General features: G+C 56.6%; 1 protein-coding gene across 1 annotated transcript; it reads right to left on the reverse strand.

Annotated features, from left to right (window-relative positions):
• Window positions 1-1,735: 1,735 nt before the first annotated feature.
• EPHB3 (EPH receptor B3) lies at window positions 1,736-20,764 on the reverse strand. Its single transcript, XM_069472826.1, has 16 exons — window positions 20,647-20,764; window positions 11,966-12,030; window positions 10,095-10,767; window positions 7,529-7,684; window positions 6,402-6,752; window positions 6,154-6,278; window positions 5,804-5,963; window positions 5,616-5,724; window positions 5,158-5,210; window positions 4,007-4,129; window positions 3,662-3,909; window positions 2,973-3,188; window positions 2,712-2,861; window positions 2,426-2,619; window positions 2,175-2,330; window positions 1,736-2,070 (listed from the first exon to the last, which is right to left on the reverse strand). Exons 1-16 carry the CDS (start codon window positions 20,762-20,764, stop codon window positions 1,962-1,964), a joined length of 3,006 nt encoding a protein of 1,001 aa, XP_069328927.1. The 3' UTR covers window positions 1,736-1,961.
• Window positions 20,765-27,336: the final 6,572 nt, after the last annotated feature.

Below are 27,336 nucleotides of genomic sequence, written 5' to 3' on the forward strand. Positions count from 1 at the left end.
GCCTGCTTCTAGGCCTGCAGCTGCGCTAACTCCTAGCTGAGCCCCCACTGAGAATCCCCCAGGAAGCTCTGCCCTGCCTGGAAGCAGCCCGGGAGATCGGGGGGCGCGACATGTGAACCCCCACATCTGTGTTCTGCAGTGTCTGACCTTGCCTCTGAGCCCACGGGGTCCTGCCCAGCAGTGCTCTCATTTAGGATATGCAGGTACCTCGGGAAGCTGTTCCAAGCCGCGCAAACCCGGGGGCTCCTAGCGACACGGGGAAAATGATGGCACTGCCCCTGTCCCCGCCTCTGCCCCGGCCTGGTTCTGCGTCCAGGGCGCCTCTGAGCGCTCCCCACCGCTTTCTCCTCTGACATTTCCAGAAGCTGTTTTCCTAACCCTCTCCCTGCTTCTTGTTATTTATCCTCGGAACCTTTCAAGTGTGCAGGCAGTCTCTGGGTGGGAATCCCAGCCGCGGGCCTCACTTACTGGCTCAGCGACTTTGGGCAAGTTGCTTAACCTCTCCTTTTCCTCCTCTGTAAAGAGATAAAAATATTTCCTTCTCAGGCTGGGTTGTTGTGAGATTAAATAAGATCTGTGTATAAATGGGGCATGTAGCCCAGTGCCTGGGCATAGTAAGCACTCAATAAAGAGGAGCCATGCTCCAGGGTGCTTCATGCCTCCGCCTCTGAACACTAGTGGCTCTCACTCCCTTTGTCCTTGGCCACGTGACCCTGGAAACTGACCAAGCCCTTCTCCCCTGGGATCCTTTGGAGATAGTATGTGTGAAAGGACTCTGGGAAGCACCCTCCAGACTCCTGTGTCTGCCCCCACCGCAGGAAGGTCACAGCCTAAGGCCAGGCAGCCAGTGCTTCGAGGCCTGCGAAGAGCTAACCCCTAGCTGCAGCCAGCCACTTAGGATTCCCCTAGGAAGCTCTGCCCTGGTCTGGCCCAGCAATGCTCTGTGCCCCAAAAGGAAAGAGCTCTGGGGTGGTTTGTTCTCCATCATTAAGACCCCATTTCTAAGAAGTCTGTTAGATGCTCAGAGCAATGAGGCCTGAGCACAAAAGGGAAATTGAGCCTGGATAGACCTGGATCCTGGTCTCCCAATGACTCCAGGGAATTGTGAAGGGTTGGCGGCCTGGGATTGTGAACTTGAGGGAATCAGGAATCCTGCTTGAGGAGGAGGAACAAGAAGGGGCCAGAGAATCATCTTATTGCCTTTATTCTGCTGTCGGCCCAGCTGGCCCCACTGCAGGGCACAGGGCCAAGCTTTTTACACACTCACCCATGCTCTCTGTGCAGGCCAGTGCTTGCACGCGCGCGCGCACACACACACACACACTCTCACACACATCCCATCTCTGGCTCTGAGAGTCAGTCTCTGGGGGCGCGGGGGCTGCTCCTCAGCCTGCCCCTGCCTGCCCTTTTATGACAGCACCAAGGGCGGGGGTGGGGGCAGGGCCCTCAGCCCCTAGATCAAGTCCCTGTGCAAACTGGAGGTGTCAGCTGGCTTCAGGATGGGGGGCATCACATTTCCCCATTCCCAGAGTCCCCTCCTCCAGTTCCTGAGAGAGGGACAGCTCTGCCTACCTGGGGGGGGCCAGACCCCTGCCAGGGCTGGGCCCTGTGGAACCCAGGCTTACTCCCCACCTGACCCTGCCAGGACCTCCAGCACTGAAGAATAAACAAGTCTGAGGTTGTGGGGATCTCCCACTGGAAAGCAGGAAGGTCTGAGCCCCAAGGGGTCTGGGGAGGGGTCATCACCCCCTCTCCTAATCCATCTTCAATATGAAGAGGTTTGGGGCACACTTCCTGGGGAGGGAGCACAGGCCTGGAGAAGTCCCAGCTTGGGCTCTCCCCAAACTTCCATCTTCTGGGCCACAGCCTAAGGCCAGGCATCCAAAAGTCCAAAAGTCCAGCCGGCTGGTCAGAATCCCTGCACAGTCCTTGGGGGGTACCCCCCCAGTGGGAGCTGGCTGTCAGACCTGCACGGGCAGAGTCTGGTTCATTTGCAGCCGCATGTCCTGGATACTGCTGAGGATCTTCTTCTGGTGGCCAGCTAAGGTGACCCCGATCCGGAGCAGGTCTCTGCAGATGGAGCAAAGGCAGGATCAGTCTCTTCTCTCCTGTCTACTACCCTGGGCCCAGTCTAGAGCCCCCGCCCTGCCACTCCAAATCTGAAGCACACTTACTCTGCGGTCATCTGGGCCACCAGGTCAAAGGATGCGAACCCTGCACTGACAAAGCTCTCCTTGTACCGCCCCATCTTGATGGCATCCAGCCAATCACCAACAGTCGTGAAGGTTGTATAATCTGGGACCGTGCGGTCCAGGAGGGGCTGTGACATGCTGTGGGAAGAGAAAGGCATGGTGAGTCCTGAGGACGGGATGCAGGGATAGGGCTGGGCTGCTGGCTCAGTGGGAGCAGAGGCAGAGGTACTGACCCAGACTGGGCACTGGCGATGACCTTGAGGCTGGCAGCGTTGCGGATGAGCTTGTCCAGGGTATTGACAATCTGGGAGAACTTGGGCCTGAGGTTCCGGTCCCGCACCCAGCAGTCCAGCATGAGCTGGTGCAATGCCGTGGGGCAGTCCATGGGTGGGGGCAGCCGGTAATCCTGCTCCACGGCATTGATGACCTGGGTGAGGGCAGGGAAAGCGGGAGTGAGCCACCACTCTGCTCCCCAGCCAGCTCCCACCCACCCAACCACTCTGGCATGGCCCCACTCACATCCTGGTTGCTCATGTCCCAGTAGGGTCGCTCTCCATAGCTCATGACCTCCCACATGACAATTCCGTAGCTCCAGACATCACTAGCAGAAGTGAATTTCCGATAGGCTATGGCCTCCGGGGCAGTCCAGCGAATGGGGATCTTTCCGCCCTGGTGGGGGGGGCACACGCCCTTCACCCTGTGACTCAGGGCTGCCCCCCAGCCCCAAGCCCCTACCTGGTTGGCCCCGCCCCCAGTCTCCCTCCCGGCTGCTTCCTGTACCAGGGAGCTGGTGTAGGTAGGATCGGAGGGGTCATCCTCCAGGAAGCGGGAGAGGCCAAAGTCTGAGACTTTGCACACCAGGTTGCTGTTGACAAGGATGTTGCGGGCAGCCAGGTCTCGGTGCACGTAGTTCATCTCGGACAGGTACTTCATGCCGGCAGCAATGCCCCGCAACATGCCCACCAGCTGGATGACCGTGAACTGCCCATCGTTGAGCTGGAGGCAACAAGCAGGCTCAAGTGGGCCCACAGCCTCTCTCCTGGCCCCTGGCCTGACTGCCTGCCCGCCCTCTCCAATCCTCAGAGGCTATGCCCCGTCTATCCTGCAACCATGTCCAGAGTGTACTGAGGGTGGTAAGTAAGCTGCTCTACTGCATGTCATGCATCTTGTACACAATATCCCAATTAATCCCCATGAGGACTCAATAGCTCTTACCACTCCCATTCTACAAGCAAGGCAGCTGAGACTCAGAGAGTTTAAGTAACTTGCCTGAGGTCACACAGGCAGTAAGGAGCAGAGTCGGGATGTGAACTCTGATCATTCTGGCTCTGAGGACCCTCTGTTTCTGCACTGTGTCACCTCAGTAAATATTTGTGGACTTGAGTAGGGTCTATCTGACCTGTGGGAGGGGGTGGCTGGCCTGACCCAGCTCTCTGGGGGAAGGACAAGGGCTGGTAGGTGGCTCTTACCCGTAGGAAGGAGTCCAGGGCGCAGTTCTCCATGAACTCAGTGAGGATCATAACCGGCCGACTTTTGGTGACCACACCCTCCAGCCGGATTATGTTGGGGTGATCAAACTGACCCATGATAGAGGCCTCACTCAGGAAGTCCCGCCGCTGCCTCTCAGTGTAGCCCACCTTCAGTGTCTTGATGGCCACAAACACCTCGCGGCGGCCGGGCTGTTTAAGCCGACCACGGCACACTTCCCCAAACTCCCCTGCAGGTCACAGGGCACAGGGCATGAGCTACTTCTGGGATCACCCCTGTACCCAGCCCACCTCAGCCCCCACCCCACTGTGCCCCAGGGAACTCACCAGCTCCAATCACCTCCTCGATCTTGACACAGGACACGTCAATCTCCTTGGCAAACTCCCGAACAGCCTCGTTAGGGTCCTCGTAGGTAAAAGGGTCAATATACACCTTCATTCCAGGAGCAACTGGAGGGAGAAGAGGTGGACATGAGAGGGTGACAGATCTTCAGGCCAGCCCCTCAGGCTGGGGACAGCAGGACAGCTCCTCAAGCCTCAAGCTCAGACTCTGAGCCCTGATGGGCCCACAACTCCCTGCTGAGCCTGATCCACATTGTCCCTTGTGGATGCCCTACCCCCAGCCCCCACGAGAACTGCCAGTAGCCACGAGGGCTGGACACCTAGGATTCTTCTCCTCTTCTTTCTCCCTCATGTCTCATCATGCCCAGACCTCCCCTTGTTCCCAGAGCCCCAACCTTGTTCAGGCCTTCAACACTAAGACTATTACAATAGCCTCCCAGCCGGGCTCTCTGCCTCTGGACTTTTCCCATCAAGCTATCCTGCATACCGCTGTCTTCCTAACACAATACTTTCATTGTATTACTCCCGGCTTGAGAGCCTTTCCAATTACCTGTGGTGGAGTCAAGTCCAAACCCCTCTGCCTGCCTTTCAGGACCCTCCAAGGACTGGCCTCAACTACCCAGCTGAGCTTCCCAGCAGCTGTCAAACCAGTCTTCTCACTGCCCCCACAGCTGGGCTCTCTCCACACCCCACCCACTACCTTCCAGAGGCTCCCTCCCCCCACTTCTCAAAACCCCGCTTGCTAGTCCTGCCTGGCTCAACTCAAGCCCACCTCCTCCAGGAAGTCTTCCTCTTCTCTAAACTCTACTGTCCTTTACAACAGGAACACCCAGCTCAACACTTAATTGTTCTCTAATTGCTTCCTGTGTGTATGTCTCTTGTCTCTCCCCCAGGACTAACTGTCTTTGGGGCCAGGGGTCACATCTCAGTCATCTCTGGGGCTAGCAGCAGTGAGCTCCGGGCTCAGGGTACCTAGAGTGAGGTAGGGGTCAGGAAATGGCACTTGCCTGGAAGTGAGAGGGTGGCATTCAGGGCAGTCTACAAGGAAGGAAATCCCAGGCAGGGCAAGGGGTGTCCCCAAGCCCTGCAGAGGGCTGGGGGAGCCAGGGGAGGCAGGGGTGAGGAGACAAACTCACTGTATTGCTGCAGCTTCTCCGTGTACTCCGAATCAGAGCCGTGCCGCTGCTTCCTGGAGAAGGGTGGCGGGTGGGCCTGAGATAAGTCCCACAGCTCCCTTTGTTCAGGGACCCTTGGGCTCACAGAAGGGGCAGAGAGGGCACAGGGGATGGCCTGGTATCTGGTCCCACATTTGGTGGTCACAGCAGCCTCTGGGTCTCTGGGCAAGGGGCTCAGAGGACTCAGTGCCTGAGGGATCTGCCAGTAGATTGAGGGGACGGGGTGTGGGGGACCAGGAGAGGATGAAGACAGGGGCACGGGCTGCAGAGGGCCTTGCCAGCAAGGAGAGCCTGGGCTCAGGAAGGCCGTGGCCCTGGGTCTGAGGGAAGTGGTGGTTCATCTATGCGGCATGAGGGCTCCAGGCTGCTGAAGGCAAGCTCTGGTCAGCCCATGGGAGCAGCCATGGGCCTGGGAGTACCTGAGGCAGACAATAGCGATGACCACGACGGCCGCCAGGAAGACAAGTCCAGCTGTAGCAGAGCCCACAATGAGGGGAAGCTGCTCCTGGAGCTGCTGGGCCCCGGAGCCTGGAGACGAGAAGGGGCTGGTGAGTGGAGGGTGGGCAGCACGGGCCGGGGCAGGGCCAGGCGCAGGGGGGCTACGTACCTCTCTCGCTTGTGGTCTCAAACTCGGCTGGGCGGCTGTACTGCCCATAGCCAGCTACTGTGCGGGCACGGACCTGGACCACGTAGCGGGCGTCGGGCCGCAGCCCGTCCAGCTGCACGGAGTTCTTCTGGCTGGTCACTGTGGAGGCGATGCCCTCGCTCTGCAATACCAGGAGGGAGGCGGCTTCCTCAGACAGGTCCCGAGGCCCACCGGCCCCTGTCCACACCCAGGCCTGGCCCATGTCCCTCAGTACCCAAGGCCTTGCTCCCGAGGGCCCCTGACACTATCTGGGGGGAATCTTCTCAGCCCAGCTCAGCCCAAGGCCTCCTCCTGCCCCGTGAGCCTCTGACCTTCTCAAAGTACTTCATCTCGTAGTCCAGGATGACTCCGTTAGGCCGCTCTGGGGGCGCCCAGGACAGGGTCAGGCTGCTTCCTGAGCTGCTGTGCAGGTGTAGCGTAGGCACTTCGGACGGGGCTGGAGAAGAGCAGGTGCTCACCAGGGGTTCCTTGGGCACTGGCATGCCTCCCAAAGACCCAGCTCCCACGGGACTCCTGGTGGTCCCTTGGCAGGCCCTGTCCTCCTGTGCCCCCTCCTCACCAGCCTGGTTGGTGGTGATATTCACAGCAGCATAGCGGGGCGGCAGAGGGCTCTTGCCCGAGACACCGTTGACTGCCTGCACCTCGAAGGTGTAGCGTGTGTGGGCCAGCAGATGGCTGATGTAGACCCGGCGTTCTGTCAGGCCCAGCTGCCGAGGCACGAACTCCACGTTGTCATCACAGCGTGAACAGGTCGAGGGCCCCCCTGCCCCAGGGCCCCCACGGCATTTCTTGCAGATGACATTGTACAGGAGGTCATCGCGGCCACCCAGGTCCCGGGGCTCACTCCACTCGAGGATCAGTGAGGTCTCATTCACATTGGAGATCACACCCCGGGGTGGAGATGGCACCGCTGAGGGGAACATGGAGGGAGAAGGCAGTGAGCTGGGGGACCTAGGACCACCCTTCTCCCCAGAGGTCCTGCACACTCCAACCTCTTCCTACCTCCTTTCCTTCCTCTGCTTTAGTAAGCAGAATACCTTTCCTATACTTCTTCACAGGGCAGGCTCCATTTATCCTTCAAGACTCAACTTGTGATGTCACCTCCTCTTTGAAGCCTTCCTTGATTCATTCTCTCCCCATCCTTTGCATTCCTATTGTAACACAGTCCTGGGACAGCCTTCTAGCCCAGCACTTAGCACGTAACATGCTCATTTTCTGTTTTCACATCTGTTTCTCCAGGTTGTGAGCTCCTTTAGAACAGTGACTATATCTTCTTCTCTTCTACCTCTCCAGCACAATGCCTGGCACACCAAAGGCCAGAGCAGGAAGAAAGCGGGACATGAGGTCTTCCCTAGGGATATGAGGCTCCCTCCATGGTTAGAGTTGGGCCAGGAGAGCAGCAGTTCTCTACAGAGGAAGGAGCGGTGGGCTAGAGGCTGGCTCCTGGTGCCAGCTAGGAGCTAGCAGGTGCTTATTAAGTGCTGGAGGAAGGGATGAGCCAGCTGACCTGGATTCTGACTCAGGGGCAGTCACCTCCTCGCTGTGCCATCTTGAGCACATCTAACCTCCCTGAGCCTCAGCTACCCATCTGGAAAATGGGGATACGTAGTGACTGCTTAAGCCCCGCCGGGCTGGCCCCCAGGGGGAAGGCCTGAGAGGACAAGTGTGAGGACCGAGTTCACTCACTGGTACAGGCACTGTCTGCAGAGTCCGAGTCTGCGCGGTAGAAGTTATTGTGGCAGGTGCAGATGCTGGCAGCTGGTGAGGTGGTGCGGCTGTTGGGGGGGCAGGGGAGGCAAGGCCCCTCTCCCTGCTTCGCCTTGTAGCTCCCAGGGGGACAGGCTGTGGGGGAGAAGAGGATGGACGGTGCTCACTCCTTTCTCCACAGACATCAGGCCTCCACAGCTCCGTGAGAACCTGGCTCATCCCCAGCCTGGGCCTTGGCCCCTCCGCCCCCTAGACTGTGGGGGCAACGCTGGGATTGCCTAACTTCAGCTGCAGCTACAAAAGGCCCTTTTGCCCCATGGAAACCCCACGTCAGCGGATTCCTCCCGCCCCTGCCCCCCTCAGCCCAAGCCCGGGGCCTCACGGACGAAGACGTCAGCCCATCACCTGGACAGCCTGGGCTTGTTGAGGCAGGGAAGTGAGAGAAAGGAGGAGGACGTGGAGAGGGTGTGCTATATATACTACCTAACCACCCTAACCACCGTGCACATAGACTACTTCTCAAGGAGCAGATGAGTCCCCAAGGCAAAAAGGCAAAAAGGGGCATGGGGAAGAGACCAGCAGGCTAGCAGCACCCTGGACTCTGTTGTGATGCCCCCACCCCTCCCTGAAGCTCTAGGAAAATCATTCCTGAGGAACCTCAGGGACATCCTGGAACATCCAGGAGGTGGGGCCTCCAAATTTCACACCCAACTTCTCTCCCTGCCTACCAGGAGCAGGGCCGCAGCTCCTTTCTGCCCTTGGGCAGGGTGGGGTCTGAGGAGGGATGCGAAAAGGAGAGAAAAAAAGCACGCAGGAAGGCTGGGGTCACCCGGAGTTCAGAGGCCTCAGAGCGTCCACAAGGGGACTCACCCCAGAGCGAGCCCAGAGCCCAGTGTCTGAACAGCCCAGTCTCTTCTCCTGCCATTGACACTTGGCCCCTGGGCGTGGGCTCTGTAGATTCCCCTTGTCTAGGGTGGCCATATAATTGATTATTCAAATTGGAGCATCTGAGAGTGAAAGGGGGCACTAGTAATAATTATGTTAGGACAATGGGCATAAACCACAACTATCCTGGACACACTAAATAGTCAGCCTGCCCATATGACTGCTTCTGGAGGGGGATCACGCAGAGTGTAGAATGCCCAGAGCTGGGACTTGCCCTTCTCTGGGGTTTAATCTCCCCTTACCAAGGTGATATTCCATCCTAGCTCTTTTGAGCCAGTGGGGGAGGGGGCAGAGGCCAGGCCAGCATGGTTGCTATGGGAACCAGCATGCATTTCCTGCCAGGGACCTGCAGAGTGTCAGCCCCTCTTCAGGCTGTCAGGCTCATCACCCCACCCCCTTTCTCCACTTAGGAAGAGGAAATCTCGGGGCAGGTTCCCATAGAGAAGTGGAGAGGGGCCGGGTAAGGCACTATTCACCTTCCCACGACAACACCAGGCCTCAGCCAGTTGCATGTCACCAAGCCCCCTCACACTAGGGCTGTGGCAAGAGGCATCTCCCACCACTCAGAGCTACAGGCTGCAAGCCCCAGGGAAGAGAATCGGGCAGAAGAAATGAAAACAAGGCCCTCAGCCCCTTGTCCTGCACACTAGAGCCCTGGATGAAGCTTTAGTGCCGGCCCCCACGTTTCCTAGCTGTGGGGCCTTGAGTACAAAGCCTCTCTGAGACTCAATTTCCCTGTTGGCCAAATAGGGAGATCACTGGAATCTACCGTACAAGGTGTGGTGAGGCTCAAATGAGGGACCCCTACACAAATGGGTTTTATAACTGGGAGGCCTACTGCATTGTAAGGTTTTAGGAGCCTCGACAAGCCACCAGAGGCCAGCCTCCTAACCTCCTCATGTATAAAATAAAGGCAAAAAAAGTCCCTGTCTCCCGTGCATCCCAGGGCTCCCAAGACTCCTGGCCAATTTTCACAAGGTGTTTGTGCTTATGCGTGCCAGGCGCTGTTGTAAGGGCACAGCATTGCTCACTTAAGCCTCACTACAACCCTATGAAGGAACCCCTTAATGTCTTCATTTTACAAATGAGCAAACCACGGTTCAAAGAGCTAAGTAACTTGCCGAGGTCACATAAGTGGTAAGTGACAGTCAGGACTCAGGACTTCAGGGCCTGGGCACCTAACCACTGTGCTATATATACTACCTCTCGATGAGTCCCCAAGGCAAAAAGGCCATCCCCACCTGAGGTGCCCACAGCCCTGTACTTGCAGTGTGAGGCATACACTGGGGGCAGGACAAGGGGGGCAACTCTGCCAGCCTCCTAGGCCTTTGACCAGGTGCTCCAAGGTGCCTGCTTGTCAAGGATTCTCCATGTCTCTCTTCCTCTCTCTTTAGTTTCATTTTTTCTCTTATTATCCTGTGTCTCTCCTAATCTTCTCTCTCATCTCCCTTCTCTTACCCCACATTCTCCACATCTGATACCCAGTCTTTCCAGACCTGATGCCAGGCCTCCTGGACAGACAGCAAGCAGTGGCTGGGGGCGGTAGGCGGCTGTGGCCAAGGCCCTTCCTCCCATCCCCCCAAGGCCAGTCCCCACTCACGGCGGCACTGGGTCTCCTTGGCAGCTGGCTCATGGCCGGTGGCACAAGTGCAGGCACCCACAGGCACCATCCACTCCCCGTCGCCATTGCAGTAGAGCTTGAGTGGCACCGACACCTCCACAGCATTAGAGATGCAGGTGCCAGGAGCAATGACCAGCGAGGTGGGCTCCGCCCCAGTGAGGGTCTCGGGGAAGAGCGCGAAGCCTGCGGTGGTGGATGCACACTTCTTGTAGAAGGCACGCACAGAGATGAGTGACATGCAGGCGCCCTGGTCCTGGAAGGCCAGGTAGAAGCCAGCCTTGGAGAGTGGCCCGAAGCTGCGCACCTTGGTGTTGACACGACCAGCATCGAGCCGCGAGAAGCTCTCATCGGGCGCAATGGTGTCCACTTTCACGTAGGGGTTCTCCATCCAGAAGGGGGAGGAGGCAGAGGCCACATCGCTGTCAGCCTCGTAGTAGAAAAGGTTGAAGGTCTCCTTGCAGGAGCCAGGGATGTTGGGGATGCTATTGCAGTCACGCACAGTGAATTTGAGCTCCACGTAGACCCGCTGCACATCTCGCCGCCAGATGAACCCCGTGCGGAGCCAGTTGTTCTGGCTTGACTCGTGCACATTACACACCTGGTATGTGCGGATGGGGTTCATGGCCTCATCATAGCCACTCACCTCCTCCCACTGCACATGGAACAATGAAAAAGAGAGTGAGTGCCAGCATTTGCCAAGTGTTTCCCTCATGTCCAGATCCACTATATTTACTTCACAGAGATGTTTCTGTGGTGTAGTGACTGAGCACACAGGCTATATAGGTTCGAGTCCCAGCTCTCTGCTTGCTGTGTGACTATGGGTAAGTCACTTAACTGCCCTGTGCCTCAGTTTCCCCATCCGTAACATGGGGATAATAGACATGTAAGGAATAATGACTTTAAGTGAATGAAGCACTTAGAACAGGGCTGGCAACTTGGTAAGTACTATATAAGCATCAGCTATAATATTTATTATCTTTATACCTCAGTTTCATCATCTGTAAAATGGGGCTGACTGGAATTAAATGGGGCTATGAGGAATTAAATCAGTCAACAATATGTAAGGGGCTTATAACAGTGCCTGACAGAGAGCATGCATTCAACGAATACTGGCTGTCACTACTACCATCACATTTAATCTGCACGACGAGTCCACGAGGAGGTGCATCTGTTGTCCTCATTTTAGAGATGAGGAAGCCAAGGCTCACAGAAGGGAGAGAGCTGCCCAAGGTCACACAGTCAGGCCTGGTGGCTGCAGGGCCTGTAGTGCCATCGCACTCCAGGGTTATAAGGCTTGATGCAACCATGAAGGCCACAGGGGTTCATTCAAATTATTTCAGAGATGTCAGCAGGACTACAGGAATTTAACAGTCAAGAAATGGAGGCCCAGAAAAGCAAACTGCCTTGCTCAAGGTCACACGGCAAGGTGGAGATCTGGAACCAAGGTTTCCTCATTTCTAAGCCGGGGCTCTTCCCAGAGACCCGGGAAGGAGATGATAGGGATGGACATGCAGAGGGCGGCCATGCAGCAGAGGGCAGAGGGATGGAAACAGACTGAAGACAGGCTGAGGAAGAACGGGACAAAGATGGGGTGCATGGTGTATGGGGCAGGCGGGGGGGACACAGGCAGGCAGAAGAGTGCAAGAGAAAAGCACTGGCAGAGGAGGACCACCAGGTGCTTCGGAAGGTGACAAGCGAGGAGGGTGGGGATGCCACCGGAGGTGAGGGTGACGAGCAGAGGGCAGAGGCAGCCCTTCCCAGGCCCTGGTGAGGTGAGGGGCACAGGCACTGGGAGGTGGGGGGCAGCCTCACGGCAACCAGCACTCAGGAGAATGATGGGAAAGTCTCACCCCACTTTCTGGATGAGCTGTCCATGCCAACTCAGACGTCACCCATCTTGTGTCCATGAGGGTCTCTGCGGGAACAACAGAAGAGAAAGGTCAGGGGCTAATGTCAGGATGGGGAAAAAGAAGAGGTGGTTCAAGAAAGGCCAGGACCCAGGAGAGGCGACTCCCACCAGGTACGCCCTGCAAGGCCTCAAAGTCCCCAGTTCCCCTACTCCAGAGGAGACGCTGCGGCCATCCCCAGAGATGTCACAGCCCCAAAGATGTCAGGTCGGGCAGGCTAGGGGTGGGTGTCCCTGCCGACCCCAAGCCTGGGTTAATGAGGCAGGAGCAGAGGCCGGTTCACACACCTACAGGCTCTGCTAATCTCCACACAAAGGGGCCGGCAGGGCCTTTATCCTGGAACAAAGGGCTGTGTGCTTCAGACCCTGGCCCTGGCCTCCCCTGACTCCATTCCCAACACAAAGGCTCAGCCCCACACACTGCCCAGGGAAAGGGGAGGGCAGTTACAGGCCAGAGCCAGCCCCTACCCAGCCTTCCACTCAGCCCCCTATGGGGGATGGGCAGGAGTGCTCTGTGAGGGTGGTGTGGAGAGTCCCCAAGACCCAGGACCAGCTCCTCGTTCCATTCCCCCTGCAATCCTTGGGAGAAGTGACTATTGGTGTAGCCCTTTTTCAGAGATGCCCAGATAAAGTAAATGTATTGAATGTATTGCCTAAGGTAAAACTGCTGGGACTAGAGGTGAGGGGATGAAGGGTGGCTCAAATTCAGGTCTCTCTGACTCCAAAACTAATCTCTTATACTCGATTGCAATATGCCCCTCTACAAAGGAGAGACAGAAGAAAGCCTGGAGAACTCCTGAGTATTATCCTTTAAGACCCAATCAAGCTGCTACCTCCTCCAGGAAGCCTTCCCTGAACCTCCAAGTCAGGGTTAGATGCCACCCTCTGTGCATTAAGTGCCAGAGGCTTTGTTATAACACAATCCTATATTCTGAGCTGCAGTTTCTTCTCCGTTTTCCCCTTGCTCAGTCATAGGAAGGTCCTGTTAATGTTTTTGACATAAACTCACTCCCCTAAGAACCTGGTTCTGTGTTCTAGCTGGACAATCTATTCTCTGAAAGACAGTGTGAGCCCAAGATCAGGCCTGGGAGCAGGAAAGAGGTTCCAACTCCTTTCCTGTAGCCTGGGAGGCAGGGCGGCCAGCAGTTCTTCCTTCAACTTTGAGCTGCAATGGGGCAGGGTCACCCCGCACTTCTAGAGGTCTCTAAATCAACAGTGGGGCAGCAGAGATGGCCAGGTGGGGAAAGACACAAACTCCACAGGCTACAGGATTGCAGCCTTCAGTGGTTTCCTGGAGTCTGGGACTGAGCCCAGGACAGTGGAGGACCCAGTGGGTGGACAGGGCAGCTGTGACCTAAGTCCTCCATGCGAGGCCACGGGGCAGGGAAGCGGCCATTCGGTGCCCTGAGCAAGGTACCCTCCTACTGCAACAGCCACCAGTCCTTGGATGGCTGGGCCACAGGGTGAGCTCTCCCAGCCTCCTCCTCGTGGCCTGACGGCCCCACTGGCAGGCCGGCAGGCAGGCAGACAGACAGACACAGACGTATGGCCAGGGATACTGGAGGGAAGCAAAGTACTGGAAGGAAGCAGAGATGCTCAGAGGTAGGGCCCAGAGACAGGCGGCGACAGAGACAGGCGGAGCAGGGGCCTCGCCGCGGCGGGCGGGCGGGCGGCCGAGCTGGAGGGATGCGCAGCGCCGGCGGGCTGGGCTCAGACAGCCGGGATGGCCGGCGGCGGACTACAAAAGACAGTGAGATGGAGAGACAAGGAGGCCCAAGGAGACAGAGGCAGAGAGGGAGGTTGCCAAGTGGCCGCTTCTCCAGCCAGCAGCCCGGAGCGTCCCTGTCCCTGGGAGCCGGCCGAGCGGGGCGCCCCTCCCCCAGCCCGCCCGCTGCCCGAGCAGGCGAGGGCTCCCTGCGCTCCTCGGCTGCGCCCTCCTCCCTCTCCCTCACTTCCTTCTGCTCAGCCTGTGCCAAACCCATCTGGAACTGTTTAAACCCAAATATTCAGCCCCCTCCCCCTCCAGCCAGATTCCTCCACAGTTTAAAACAAGCCCTGCGCTGGCTCTCAGAGGAGGGAGAGGAGGAGGGGACGGTGGGAGGCGGGAGGCAGGAGGGAGGGAGGCAGGGAGGCTCTTCATTTCTGTTTAATTTCTGGGGAGCGAGAGAGGGAGGGAGGGGATCGGCCCTTGGCCATCGCTCAGCCTTGGCCATCGCTCAATCTCGGCACATTTTTCCCATTAATGAGGAGAGGACTTGGATTTCGAGTCATGTGTGCCTGAGGAAGGGCTCCGGTCACTCCGGTGGGGAGGGGCGGGCGTGCTCTCGGTCTCCCCAGCTTCTCTGGGGGAGGGGAGGAGCCTGCTCCCTTCAGCCTGCCCCAGCACGGAGGAGAGGCAAGGACCTGCTCAGGCCCTGAGCTGCCCGTGTCCGAGCCTCAGGAAGAATGGGGGGGGCGGGGGAAGGGGGCGGGGCCGGGGGTCATAGAGCCTGTCTGTCTGTGGCAGGGGGAGGGACAGCCCTAGCCCACCTTTGCTCTGTGTGTGGCGTGTGCCTGTGCATGTGCGTATGCACACAGGCTGGGGCAGAGGTTGTGAGGTTGTGAGAGGACAAAAGAGGAGTGAGTGAGCAATCTCCAACCTTCTGCCAGCTGCCTGGTGTACCCCACTCCCCTCTGCCCGACCATGTGTCTGCAGGAGGGAGATGAGAAGGGAGGCTGGCCACCCCAGACACAGGGCTCTGGCAGGCAGGAAACCACACCTGCCCCCCAAAAAGACACCAGGGAAATGGGCATCAGGCCTGTCTTTCTGGGACTGGAGCTCTGATGCTCAGGGGTGAAGCAACACCTCTTTCAGGTTTTCCACAGGGCCATGGAGCGCAGCCACGTGGCAGCAGCTGTGTGGCCCTCGCCTGTACACAAACACTCAGATGCATGCACAGCCCCCAGTTCTCAGTGGCTGCGCTCATTCCCCAACGCCTGGGCTAAAGAGTGACAAGTCAACACATATGGTGGACAAAAACACACAAAGCTACAGCCGCCCACAAACATGCACACAGCTTCACACAGAGCCATGGTCTGTCTTTCTCAGACACATGGATGCATATGGTACAAACAGATTAGTCTTCCTTAGACAGTCACATACAGTGAATCTTTCTTACACACGGATCTGGCTTGCCTTGGGCAGACCCACCCCTACAGCCTTCCTGTGTACAGACTTTCTGAAACATATGCATACACAGAGGGCATGCACACCCACTCCAGCAGTACACTCTCCATATACACCCAATTGCACACACTATCGCCGGCCACAAGCCAGTCTTCAGTGTAAAGTATAAACACAAACACCAGTTTCCCTGTGCAGACTTGGTGACATGCTCTTACACAGCCAGACTGCAATCAGCTGCATACACACAGATGCCAATGGCACTGGAACTTGCCACAGCCCTCCTAAAGAGCACATAGACATAGTATAAGTATCAATACCTAGAGTTTGTAAAGCCTCAGAGGTGCATCCTGCATGCACATGCAACACACACACACACACACACACACACACACATCCACACATACTACAAGCATGTTCTCTTTATGGCATGTCTTCAAGTGGGGTGGAAAGAGTTGGGAGAGAGTAGTACCCTCATCTTGCCTCCAAAATGGTGCCTCTTGCTGAGGCAAGGCAGCCACACAGGCCACTCTTGCAAGGGTCAGCCTTGGCCGGAGGCACTGGGAAGGAGCAAGCCCCTGCCCTGCTTCCTGTTGTCCTGGTGCAGGCAGGAGCTGTCAGTCAGGTCACGAGGCTAGGGGTGGGGCAGGGGCATGAAGATGATTCCGGGTGTGGCTGGGTGTGGCCTCGCCAGGTATAGACCCTGCCCAAGCAGCGAGCCACTTCCCTGCCAGCACAATGGCACTGTCTCAAGGGCCCCTGAGCCCTTGAGGAGGGGATGGCAACATGAAGAGATTTGTCCCCAGAAGCTTTGAGCAAAGCTCTTCCATATACAAGTTGAGGACCACGAGGAGGGCATGAGGAGGACACCATGGGCACCCTGACCTGTAGGAGGGGCACCTGCCATCTGCTCTGGTGAAGAGCCAGGCCCCATAACACCCCAGGCCCAAGCACCCAGAGCACCCCATCCTGGGAGCAGGAGTGTCATTGAGACCCAGGAAATCAAAAAACAAACAACAACAAGAAAACAAAACTGAAGACAGAGCAAGAAGCCTCCAGCCCAAACCCCAGACTGGAGACGTGGAGGTGGAAGGAACGGTCAGGACCCAGGCCAGGCCTGCAGAGTGTGCAGGGGCAGGAGGGCAGAGGCCAGGGTCTGGGCAGGGAGGAGCACCCTGCAGCCCTGCCTGCAAAGAGAGGGGGAGAAAGCTCCATGCCATGCCTCCCCTGAGGTAAATGCCCTCGCCCTCTTCATGGAGTCCCCACCTCAGCCACCAAGCAGAAGGGTCTGGTTCCCAGTCCTCCCCCACGCGTCTGTGTGCACTCGTGTACTAGCCGGTACACTCAGGGTGGTCAGTTAGAGAAAGGGGTCTTAGGGGGAACCTGCCACAGGACCTGGAGAGGATGCATGTGGTCGGGGAGCCTAACTCACCCAAGGCCACCTCCTTCTCCCCTCCACAGCCCCTTGGCCCCCTAGGCTGGGATGGAGGGGAGGGGAGCATCTCTGAACGGAGAACACATTTTGTTTTTCATTCTTCCCCTCAGATCATGGGGATTTATAATTAAATAAACCTGAGAGGGAAGAGAAGGGGGGAGAAGCCAGGACAGAGAGCCCGGATGCCTCAGTGCTCATCCGTGCCCCCACCCCAGCCCTGGCCCTGCCAGCCAGCCAGACGGATGGATGGACAGCTAGCCCTTCCATGAGCCCTTCCAGCCCTCCCCTGGGATGCTGACCTAGGGGGTCTGGCCAGCAGGCTGGGGGCAGAGGGGACAGAAGGCCGGGCTCCAGGACCAGCCCTTGGGGCAGGGGGCCTCTCCCACCTCATCAAGTGCCCAGCTGTACCCGGTCTCCCTCCACCCCCCACCCCCAGCTGCCCAATCCCGACAAACCAGTTTGACTCAGCACAACAGGCAGGGCTACAATTTTCAAACTATGCAGGCCTGGTGATTCAGCCTCTTCATGCTGTTTAATTAGTGGAAGGCCGGGTGACAGAGGCCTTGCCCATGGCAGCTTCAGCTTGCAACCGCCGAGGCTGCAGCGGTGGCGGCTCTGGCTAATGGAGGGCAGTGACAAGCAACCTGGTTCCCCCAAATACCTGCGCAGTCCCTCATGGGCAGCTCTAAAGCACCAGCTCCTGACAAGAAGGGATGGGATGGGTGTTTCCAGAAGCAGCTCAAACAAGTGATCGAGCCCCCCAAATCCAGGCTTGTTGTCCCCCTCAGCTCCCACATCCTCAGTGGTCACTCCTGCTGCCTCTGAGGAAGAGGTGGACTCGCACACTGCCTTGTTCCCTCAGGGACAGTTTCCACTGCAGTGACAACTCAGCCAGCATGGCTTGGCTGGAGGGGGATGTGTCTGCCCCACCTCTTAGGATCTGGCAACTGTTTCTCTTTTCTCAAAAGGATCTGTTCCTGGTAGGGACGTCCCCAGCCTCAGGCACAAGGGCCCTGTGGTTCAGACACCATTCCTCAGCCCAGGCCCCATTCTTGGTCTGCTCCCCCTACCGGGCCCCTCTTCTCCACCCACTCATGGTCCTGAACAGGAGAATGATCTTGGCTTTGGGGAACTGGGGAGCATTACTTAAAAGGAGACTGAGTGACAAGGGGGCCCCATTTCCCTGTGTCTGTGGGTAAATCCAGGGCAATTGGGGGGGAGGTAATCAATCAGAGGGCAAGGGAAGGGGTGTTTTTTCAACCAGGGAAGACAAGCAAGGAGCCTGGCTCCATCCACATGGAAAATTGATGAGATCCTGAGATCCTTGGATGCAGAGTCTTGGGGAACCCTCAGCCTTCAGGGAAGGAAGAGAACCCAGGGCCAGACAGCATCTAACAAGTGGGTATATGAGGGGCAGCACCCACAGCTAACATACCCTGGGCCTAAATATAATGACCCTTAGATGCAGAGAGCCAAAAGGCCAAGTGCAAAGCAAATGGTAGGTTGGACTGGGGAAGCTGGAACCCCCACCTGTAAAGCTCGGGGCCTGAAGAGATCTTCAGTGCTAAGGACCCGAGTAGCTCTGCCCTCTGGTCATAGCCCGGGACCTTGAAGTCCACCCATCCCACATTTCAAGCTCCAGAGGGGTTATGGGCACAGAACAGCTGCCCACTGACCCAGCTCTCTTCCCATTTCTTCCCTCCTTGGAGCTGCAGGGAGATGGGGAGAGAGATCCCCCCCACCAATCCACCTACCATCATTGTGTCCTCTAACTTCCCTTCAACACAGCAGGGGCACACACCAGTTTCATTGAGGCTCCCCAGGAGCAGACCCCAGGGTAAGAATAATAATAATGATGATAACAGCTAAGCCTTGAATAACAATGACTATGTGCTAAGCACTTTATACATAGTAACAAATCTGTTCTCACAACTACCCATGGGGTTGGTGCTATAACTATCCCAGCTCACAATGAGGGAGAACCGGAGAGCAGGCAGGTGGAAGGTCTGGACTGGGGTTAACATCTGGCATCTCACTTTCTTACAATGAATCTCACACACACACACAAACAGAAGAGCAGAGGGTCTGAGCTATTGCAAAAGTGAAGGGAATGGTGAGAGCCACCCTTGTAAGCACTGCTACTTCCTAGGGACACCCCACACTGGCCTGGCCTCCCAGCCAGGGAGTAGTCCGGGCTCCCACTTGATGGTGGAGGAAAGAGGAGGGGTTGGGGAGCAAGTGGCACGCTGCCTCCTGGTCGGTTCCGGCTCCTTGGCCTGGAGGCTTGGACACCAGCTCCTGCTAAGGCCTGCCTCAGAGGGTCTGGGAGGTGTGAGGGAGGAAAAGGAGGAAGAGAGGAAGGGAAAGAGGGCGGGAGGGAGGAAGGGGTTAGCCTCCCCAGGTAGACCTTGCTCACCTGACCCAAACCACACCCCCCACTCCACTCTCAGCACTGGCACCTACCACACCCACAACAAGGGCCTTGGGGCCTGACACACACGAGTGACACACAGCCCCCTAAGTGTGTGCATGAGTGCTGGGCGAAGACACAGACCCAGACACAGACCTGGCAACTGCAACAGGCTCCCTGGCTCACACCCTTAGGGCAATCAACAACAAAGCCCCGCACTGGTTTCTCACGCCTGCGATCCTATCACACACTTGTGGGTGAGTGTTCAACGGTGTGGGCGCGACCTTGGTGGGTAGGTCTGAATTTGCATGTGCCCACCCGTGGGAATTGATCTGTCAGCGCAGAGGGCTCAGAGATAAAAGGGGATGGGGATCATAAGAACAGTTTTCCCATGGAGAAAATGAGAAAGCGCCAGAAGATGCTCTCTGAACTGTGTTCTTTCTTCTTTCCAACCTTTAAGTTTCCCGACTGTGAACATATGAACAAATCAAGTTACACAGAATGCATGTTTTTGTTCCTAAACTAAGAAAGTGACTTGATTGGTTAAAGATGCCCAAAATAAGTACTACCTATATTCCAATTTCCCCCAAATTTCTGTGGTGTCCCTCTCACTACCTTAAGGAAGGTGTTTACCCCTCTCATTTAATGGCTCCAAAATTCGTTGAAAACGGGGTGTGTGAAAATGTGTGTGGGCCTCGCTATTGTTTGTGACCTGTGTCGGTGCCCCTGTCCACGGTAGGCTTGTGTCAAGTGGCATGTGTGAGCTCTCCTGCCAAGGCCAACAACACTTGGGCTGTTCATCCAAGTACAATCATTTGGAAGCTGGATCTACCCCCTCAGCAGCAGTCTTGGCAGGTTTCACAGAACCCATTGAGAAGCCGGGCCTTTTCCCACCGGTTAATGAGTACGCGCCGGCTCCCGTGCTACTAGGGCAAACCCGACAACTTCAGGGGTTCAAGGAAGACCCAACTTCGGGGTGCCCTGCTAGAAGACGGAGGGGGAGCCTAAGAGGAGGGAGCAACACCCACGCACACAGCACCTTGTGTGTCGCTGGCGCTCAGTAAACCATAAACAATAACAGGCCCCCCCCACCGCCTCTCCACCCCCGCAGCCATCCTCTGACAAAGCGGGGTGCACGCATTCACACTCTCGCAGTTAACTCCAGTGGGTTCCTAATCAGCGCCGCTCCCCCCACCTGGAGAGTCCCGCTTCGCCCCCACCCGCCACTGCCCCGCGGTCCCCGCCTTGCCTGATGGGTCGCCCACACTTCCTCGCCTCCGAGAGGTGTCGAGGGCCCCCGCTTCTCTGCCGCGAGTGCGAGGTACTCCCACAAAAGCTCACGGCCGGGCCACGGCTTTCGGGGACGCTCATCCCAAGTCCAGCTGCCTGCGGTCTCCCAACCCGCGGAGTGCCGGCTTCGGAGCCAGCTCCAGCCTCCGAGGCGGCTCCGGGGGCGTCCACCCCACCCCATCCTCCGGCCCCAAAACGGGTGCGGGTGGCGGGGCCGCCTCCGACGTGCGCTCAGCTCGAATCGGACCCACACTGCCGGCCCTCTCTGGCCCGCAGTCCGGCGACCCGGGGCACCTTACCCCGGGCGCGCCCCCCGACGCCCCTCACCTTCCAGCGCTCGGCAGCCGGCAGGCAGGAGCAGCGGCAGCAGCAGCAGCGGAGGGAGCAGTGGCAGGAGCCCCGGCGGCGGCGGTGGCGGCGGCGACAGCGGGCGGGCTCTGGCCATGGCCGGGGCGGCTCCGGGAGCCAAGCCGGGCCGCACCGGGCCGGGCCCCGCCGGCGGGGCTGCGAACACCCAAGGGAGTCTCCGCTCGGGGGGCTCCGGGGAAGGTTTGCGTATGGTCCTAGGAGATCCGGGCAAGGAAGGGGTGCAATCCAGACGGGCAGCTCCGGAACCGAGGCGGAACCCCGAGCCGCCGATTCCGGGAGGTGCGGCAGGTCGGTCCCGTGGGAATCTGGACGGACCGGTCCAGGAGTATCCGGGGTGCTAGGGAGCTCGGTGCCGGAGGACTCGAGGAGACGGGCCGGGACGGAAGGGTGCAGGTGGTCGTGGTTCAGGGTGCACAGTAATCTGGCGGTTCGCCGCGGGCCTGACTCGGATCTGGGGCTTCTGGCGCGCGTGCCGTCCGGGGTCCGAGCTGGGATCTTGCTGCGCCGCTCACGTACTCACTTCTGCTGTGCCCTGCGCTGGCGCTGCCGCTCTGGGCGAGAGGGGCGGGACCGCCCGCCTGCCCGTCAACGCCGCGGCACCGCCCCTAGCGATTGGCCGCCCACTCACAGACCGCCCGGCCCGCTGGTTCGGCCTCGAGAGCACTCAGCTGGAGTTCAGTTGGCGGCGCCTCCGTCGGGCCCACCCTCGGGGGTCTCCGGGGCCTGGAGTGGGCGGGGCCAAGGAAAAGATGAATTAGATTGGGCGGAGCGATACTGTCCATCAGAAGGAGAACCCCGCCCTCTCGCGCATTGGCGATTAGTAATCGAAGCTGAGTCGGAGTACCTGCCAGCCAGCTACAACGAGCCTGGGGCGCCCCCCGGTGGCCGGCGCGTGCCCTGGGACGCCCCCTAGTGGCTGCAGCTTAGGCACTACCTGGGGGCGCCCGCCGGGACGTATCTCCGGCCCGGGGCCTTTGTCGTTCGTCTATTCATTCTCTCATTCAGGCTGTGTATTTAATCATTCATTCAACAAATATTTTTGAGCACCCACAATGTGTCAAAGACTCTATGGTGCTACCGCGATACTAGACAGAGGTTTGTGTTGTCTTGGAGCTAGTTTAGCGGTGGAGGCAGGTAGGATTAAGTCATCCAATAGATGGTAACAAGCGTTATTGTAGAGGAAGAACAGTTCACGGAGCACATGTGAGGGGGACAGCTAATGTCCGGCCCTGAGGAAATGACATCCAAGCTGCAATAGGAAAGATGAGTAGTGAGGGAAGGATGTGCCTTGGGGGGCGGGGGAACACATGCACTTTGTGTGAAGACCTAGGGGCGAGAGAAACTGTGATTCATTGAGCGCATTGGAAAGAAGTTCAGAATAGCTTGCATGTAAGAGGGGCTGAAAGGAGGCTTAGAAGTAGGTGTGGGGACCAAAGGAGTTTTTGTGGGGGGAGCTCATGATAAGGCCTTCCTGAGAGGTAGGATTTGAAGCAAGAGCATGACCTTATCAGATTAGCATGGCTGCTGGGGGAGGATGAATGGGCGAGGCAACGATGGAAACGTGGGGGCCAGTGAGGAGGCCGTGCAAGTGGTCAGGTAGGGGGAGATGCTGGCTTGGACTAGGGTGGTGGCCAAACACATGGAGATAGGCAGGTTTAAGACATATTTAGCAGGTAGAGTTCATGGGAATTTGTGGTCGGGTGCTTGATAGATGTGGTAAATGAAGACAAGAAGAACTCCTAGGTTTTTGGTTTGGGCAAATGGACTTCTCCCCTATTCATTCCCCAAACATATACACAGTGCAATAAACACTTTGAAACAATAGCCCACACTTACTGAGAGGTATTATAGCCTCATTTCACAGACAAAACTGACATCAAAAAGGCATAGTGACTTGCTCCAAGTCACACAGCTAAAAAGTGGCAGAGATGGGATTTGAACCCACGACTGTACAGCTTTTAGACACACTCATTTCACTTCATCAGAGACCTAAGGAGACTGCGGTGCCTGTTAAAAACTCAGAATCCCGAACTATTCTCCCCCACCTTGGATCTTGGGACTCAGAATCTCTGGGGTGTGGGGCCCAGGATTCTGCATTTTTAACCAGCAGGTGATTCTAATGCACACTAAATTCTGAGAACCACTATCACTATGCAGCCTCTCACTGCCGTAACTGGAGAAATGACCCTCCATGGTCCCTTGGAACCTCCCCCAGCTACTCTCAGATTTCTGGGGGCAGAAAGTGAGAGGTCAAATTCTAGGTGGCCTCGGAAGCAAGATAGACACATTTAGTCCTCTGACTGTGAAGTACCCTAGTTCTTGTCCTGGAAGCTCCATTAGGGTGAATGAGGTCATGAATCCACTGCTATAACACATTGCTCTGGCAGACTCCCAGCCAGAGACAGAGGCACATGTGGGCACATGGGGCTGGTGGGGGGAGTGCCACAATTTAGGGGTCCTGTTTCCACCCCCACCTCCCTGCATGTCTGCATCCCAGATCTGTTCTCAAGCCCTAAAGGCTTTCAGAAACACCAATCAAGGCTCTAGACTACAGAGAGGCTCTTGCAGATCACCTTGTCCCCACTCTCCCATTGTAGAGCTGGACAGCATAAGGCCAAGAGACGGGACTGCTTAGCCTTCAGTCCCCTCTGCCCTGGGGTGCTGTTTGGGGTTGGGCAGGATGAGATTTCAGCAGGTGGCCTGGCAGCAACACCTCTCAGCTAAAACTCTGCTTGTTGTAAGGCGGATCTGTGAGGCCGCACTCCTGTTTGCTCAGCATCTGTGCCAGGCAAGGCCTCACCCTGGACAAACATAGCCAGCCGGGCGGCAGGCACCAGGTTCCTTTGTTCTTGGGCCTGATAGCAGAGGCAACAGGGCCAGCAGGTAACGGGGGGCCTTTCCACACCGGATACTGGCACCATGGTTCCCACGGGAATGCTTCCTGATCAAGAGGCCGACAAGCTGGAGAGTACCAGGATACTGTCTACAACAGCCAAAAGGTGACCACCTGGTGACAGAGAGGACTTGGGAGGGGGGCAGGTGGAAGGATGAGGACTGAGAGCCAAGACAGATAAGGAGGGCTGGGACACCTCCATTTCTTTGGAGATAGGTGGGCAGAAGGTCTGAACCCTCCTATCTTTCCAGGCTGAGGAAGTCCTGAGGAACCCAGGCAGTAGGCTCTGACCTTTGATTTTGGAATTAAGGGGAAAAGTTCAGCTTGGGGTCAATGTGTCTTTCTGAGCCCATCATCCTTTGCTCATCTGAGTCTGGAGGAAGCTTGATGCAGAAGCAAGGGCTTGGGCTTTGGCATCAGAGAGACCTTACTCTAAATTCTGGCTCAGCCATTACCCACGTGGGATTTGTGATAAGAAGCTGAACCTTTCTAAGTATCTATGTGGATGAAAGTGGGGTGATGACCATACCACCCTTGCAGGGCTATTGTGACGCTCTAGCAAGGGAGCCAGGAGCACTGCCAGAGGCTGATAAATGGTCCCTGTGATAATAAATGCGTCATCACCAGATCCACTCTGGAAACACTGGGGACAACTAGAGGAATGTGTGTGAGTTGAATTGGGGGTTAGTGATCCTGTGGCTATAACCAACCCCAGATTCCCTTTTAAAAAGATAATAAAGTATCTGTCCCTGAGTTTTTGGGTTGGGGATAGTTCAAAAAAGACAAAACTGGGAAGAAGAGAGCTTGGGGTCAATAAGTGATGATGGGGTTGGCTTGATTGGTTATAGCACAGTGGCCTGAGCAGTGGGGTAGCTGGTGGCATCATTTACTGAGAAGGGAAGGGAGGACTTGGGGAGGACCAGCTTTAGTTGTGTGTGAAGGGGGAAGGAGGATGGGGCCGAGGGGTTTGTTCTACACTGCTGAGTTCGAGAGGCCTGTCAGGCACCCAGACGGGCACACCGAGCAGACTGCTGGCCTCCTCGCCACTCCCACCTCCCCACTGACCCCCTCCCCTGCCCAACTCTGGCCTCCCCATGCTGCGGAGGGTCCCTCTGCCTGGAGGCCCTTCCTCCAGCTCTTCACAGGATGCCTCCTTCTCAGTGTTTAGGCCTCAGCCTAAACGTTACCCCAATCTCCCCCACGCACACTGTCACTGCCTGTCCCACTGCACTCGCTGAGATTACATTATTCAGTCATTCGTCACATGTGTATTGTTTGTCTCCCCTTCTAGAATGTAAATGTCCTGAGGGCAGGGCTGGTCTTATTTACCACTAAATCTCCAGTATGAAGACCAGTGCCCCAGTGAAGTGCCTCGGAGTGACAATATACTAAGTGAGTCGGTAAGTACAGTGAACATGCTGTACCTGTGCTGCCACTCTGTGTGTCCCAAGCCTGTGGCAGGTGCTGCTAATAGACCACAGACTCTCCTCCTCACGCTGCCCCCAATAGCCTCTGCCAATCTACCAGAGTTGGAGTGTGCAGTTAAATCTACCTGCCATCCCTGTGATGGATAAAGCTCCCCTGCTTGCTACCCATGTGACCTTCTGTGAGTCTTTTTAAAGCTCTTTGGGCCTTAGTTTCCTCATGTGATGTCTCATACAAGATGTAGGGGTCAGCCAGGCACGGTGGCTCACACCTGTAACCTTAGCACTCTGGGAGGCTAAAGCAGGATGACAGCTTAAGGTCAGGAGTTTGAGACCAGCCTGAGCAAGAGTGAGGGCCCATCTCTACTAAAAATAGAAAAATTAGCCGGGCATTGTGGAAATGTATGCCTGTAGCCCCAGCTATTTGTGAGACTGAGGCAGGAGGACTGCTTGAGCCCAGGAGAGTGAGGCTGCAGTGAGCTATGACGACACCACTGCACTCTAGCCTGGACAACAGAGCAAGACCCTGTGTCAAAAAAAAAAAAAGATGTAGGGGTAGAATTTTCACTCCCCTTATGCCTGGGCCCCCAGTCAAGGACCTGGATACCACAATGTAGATGTGTCCAATCCCCTAGCCAGGAAGCTCAGTTCCCATCTTTCTCTGGAAACTACTCAGGACTTTCCTCTCCTGCTTCCCTGTTTTGTCACCAGCCCCGGAAGGCAAGGCTAGAAGGGACCTTTGATATTTGTCCAAAAAATCCCTCATTTTCAGATGAGGAAACTGAGATCAGAGAAGGAAAATCAATGGAGCCAGAAACCCAACAAAGACTAGTTGTCCACACTCAGCATCTGAGCAGCCACCATCCCTGTCCCCCAGCTCTGCTGGGGCACCAGTCAATACCTCCTCCCAATGATGGGGATCCAGGGGCTGCAGCTCCTCATACCTGGGCACACTCCCAACCCCCAGGAGGTGAGCAGCCTGGCTCCCCTCCAGCCCCCGGCAGTTGGCGGGAGAAAGATGCCCTGTGGATTCCTGGCTCTGTCTCCCACTTCTGAGCCACCCATTCAAAGGAGGTGAGAAAGGGGCAGGCCTCTTCCTCCACAGTTGCTTTCGGAAATTGCCTCGGGTTGTTTGGGCCAGGGTAAGGCTCATAGCTGTTCCAAGCCAATTAATGCCCTGTTGGAAGCTTCTCACCTTCATCTTCTTCGGATCCAACATGGATCATCCCTTCCACACTCTTGAAGCTATTCTGCGACCAGTACCCTCTCTGACAAGAGATCAGTTCTGGCTTCCCTTGAGGAAGGGTGGAGGAGGAAATGGATGAATATTGACTAAACCTCTCTGTGATCTTAAACGGAGGTGCTTTAAACATCTCCCAGAGAGGGAAGCGTTTTGGTTGCCTTTGAGCCTGCCTGTGCAGAGCTCTTGTTTGCAAACTGTCTTTTCTTGTGGAGAAGCTGTGCTTCCTTTTCTAGGAGCTATTTGGGGAAACACTAATGTTTGCAGGAACACAGAGCCAGCTCCCTGCTCAGGAGGACAGGGAGGACCCAGAGGGATCCAGAAGTGCTAATTAAGGACCAATACCCATAGACATTTGGGGAAACTTAAAAAATTGAAAAGACTTGGACTTTCATGTTTAATTAGGAAGGAGGGAATATCAGGGACGAGAGGACATTTTTATGAAGACAGATTTTTACCTTTATATTTAATATTTCAACTCGTTTATTAAATGATTATTCTATGCCTGGTGCAGGAATATAACAATGAACCAGTAGACAAGGCCCCTGTCCTCAGGGAGGTCGCAGTCACGGGGACAAAGACCAGTGTACGCATAGAAGTGGCACCCTACCCAGCCTGCCAAGGACGACTCCGGGAGAGGGTCATGAAAGGCCTCCTCCGGAAGTAGACCCTGCACTGAGACCTGGCTCAGGCCTGGAGAATGAAAAGAGTTGGCCAGGGGAGGATGACAGAGGGGACAGGCCAAGCAGTAGGGGTCTCAGCCCTAGATACACACTGGAATAATCCGGGGAGCTTTTTAAAATGAAGATGCCCACCCCCAGAGGTGCTGGTCAGGGGCAGGGCAGTTTAGAAGCTCCCTGGGTGGTCTCATGTTGGGAGGCAGGGAGGGGAAGGAGGGTGAGCCACTAGATCATAAAAAAATATGTGTTGGGGAGAGGGCAGTCCAGGAGGAGCTGGTGGGGTCAGCAGTGACCGTATCTTAGAGGGCTTTATTAGCTGTTTTAAGGAGTTTGGAGTTCAGCCGCAGGGACATAGGAAGTCCCAGATGGGTTTTAAGAGTTCAAGCAGAGGCTTTATAAACCCAAGCCTTT

This window comes from Eulemur rufifrons, chromosome 7, assembly GCF_041146395.1.
Source record: "Eulemur rufifrons isolate Redbay chromosome 7, OSU_ERuf_1, whole genome shotgun sequence".
NCBI lineage: Eukaryota > Metazoa > Chordata > Mammalia > Primates > Lemuridae > Eulemur > Eulemur rufifrons.

Coding starts and splice junctions, on each gene's coding strand:
- EPHB3 (XM_069472826.1), bottom strand. CDS start 20,764: ATGGCCAGAGCCCGCCCGCTGTCGCCGCCGCCACCGCCGCCGCCGGGG. Junction 6,753..7,528: donor TGCAGACAGTGCCTGTACCA/GTGAGTGAACTC, acceptor TGTTCCCCTCAG/CGGTGCCATCTCCACCCCGG. Junction 3,189..3,661: donor CCCTGGACTCCTTCCTACGG/GTAAGAGCCACC, acceptor TGTTGCCTCCAG/CTCAACGATGGGCAGTTCAC.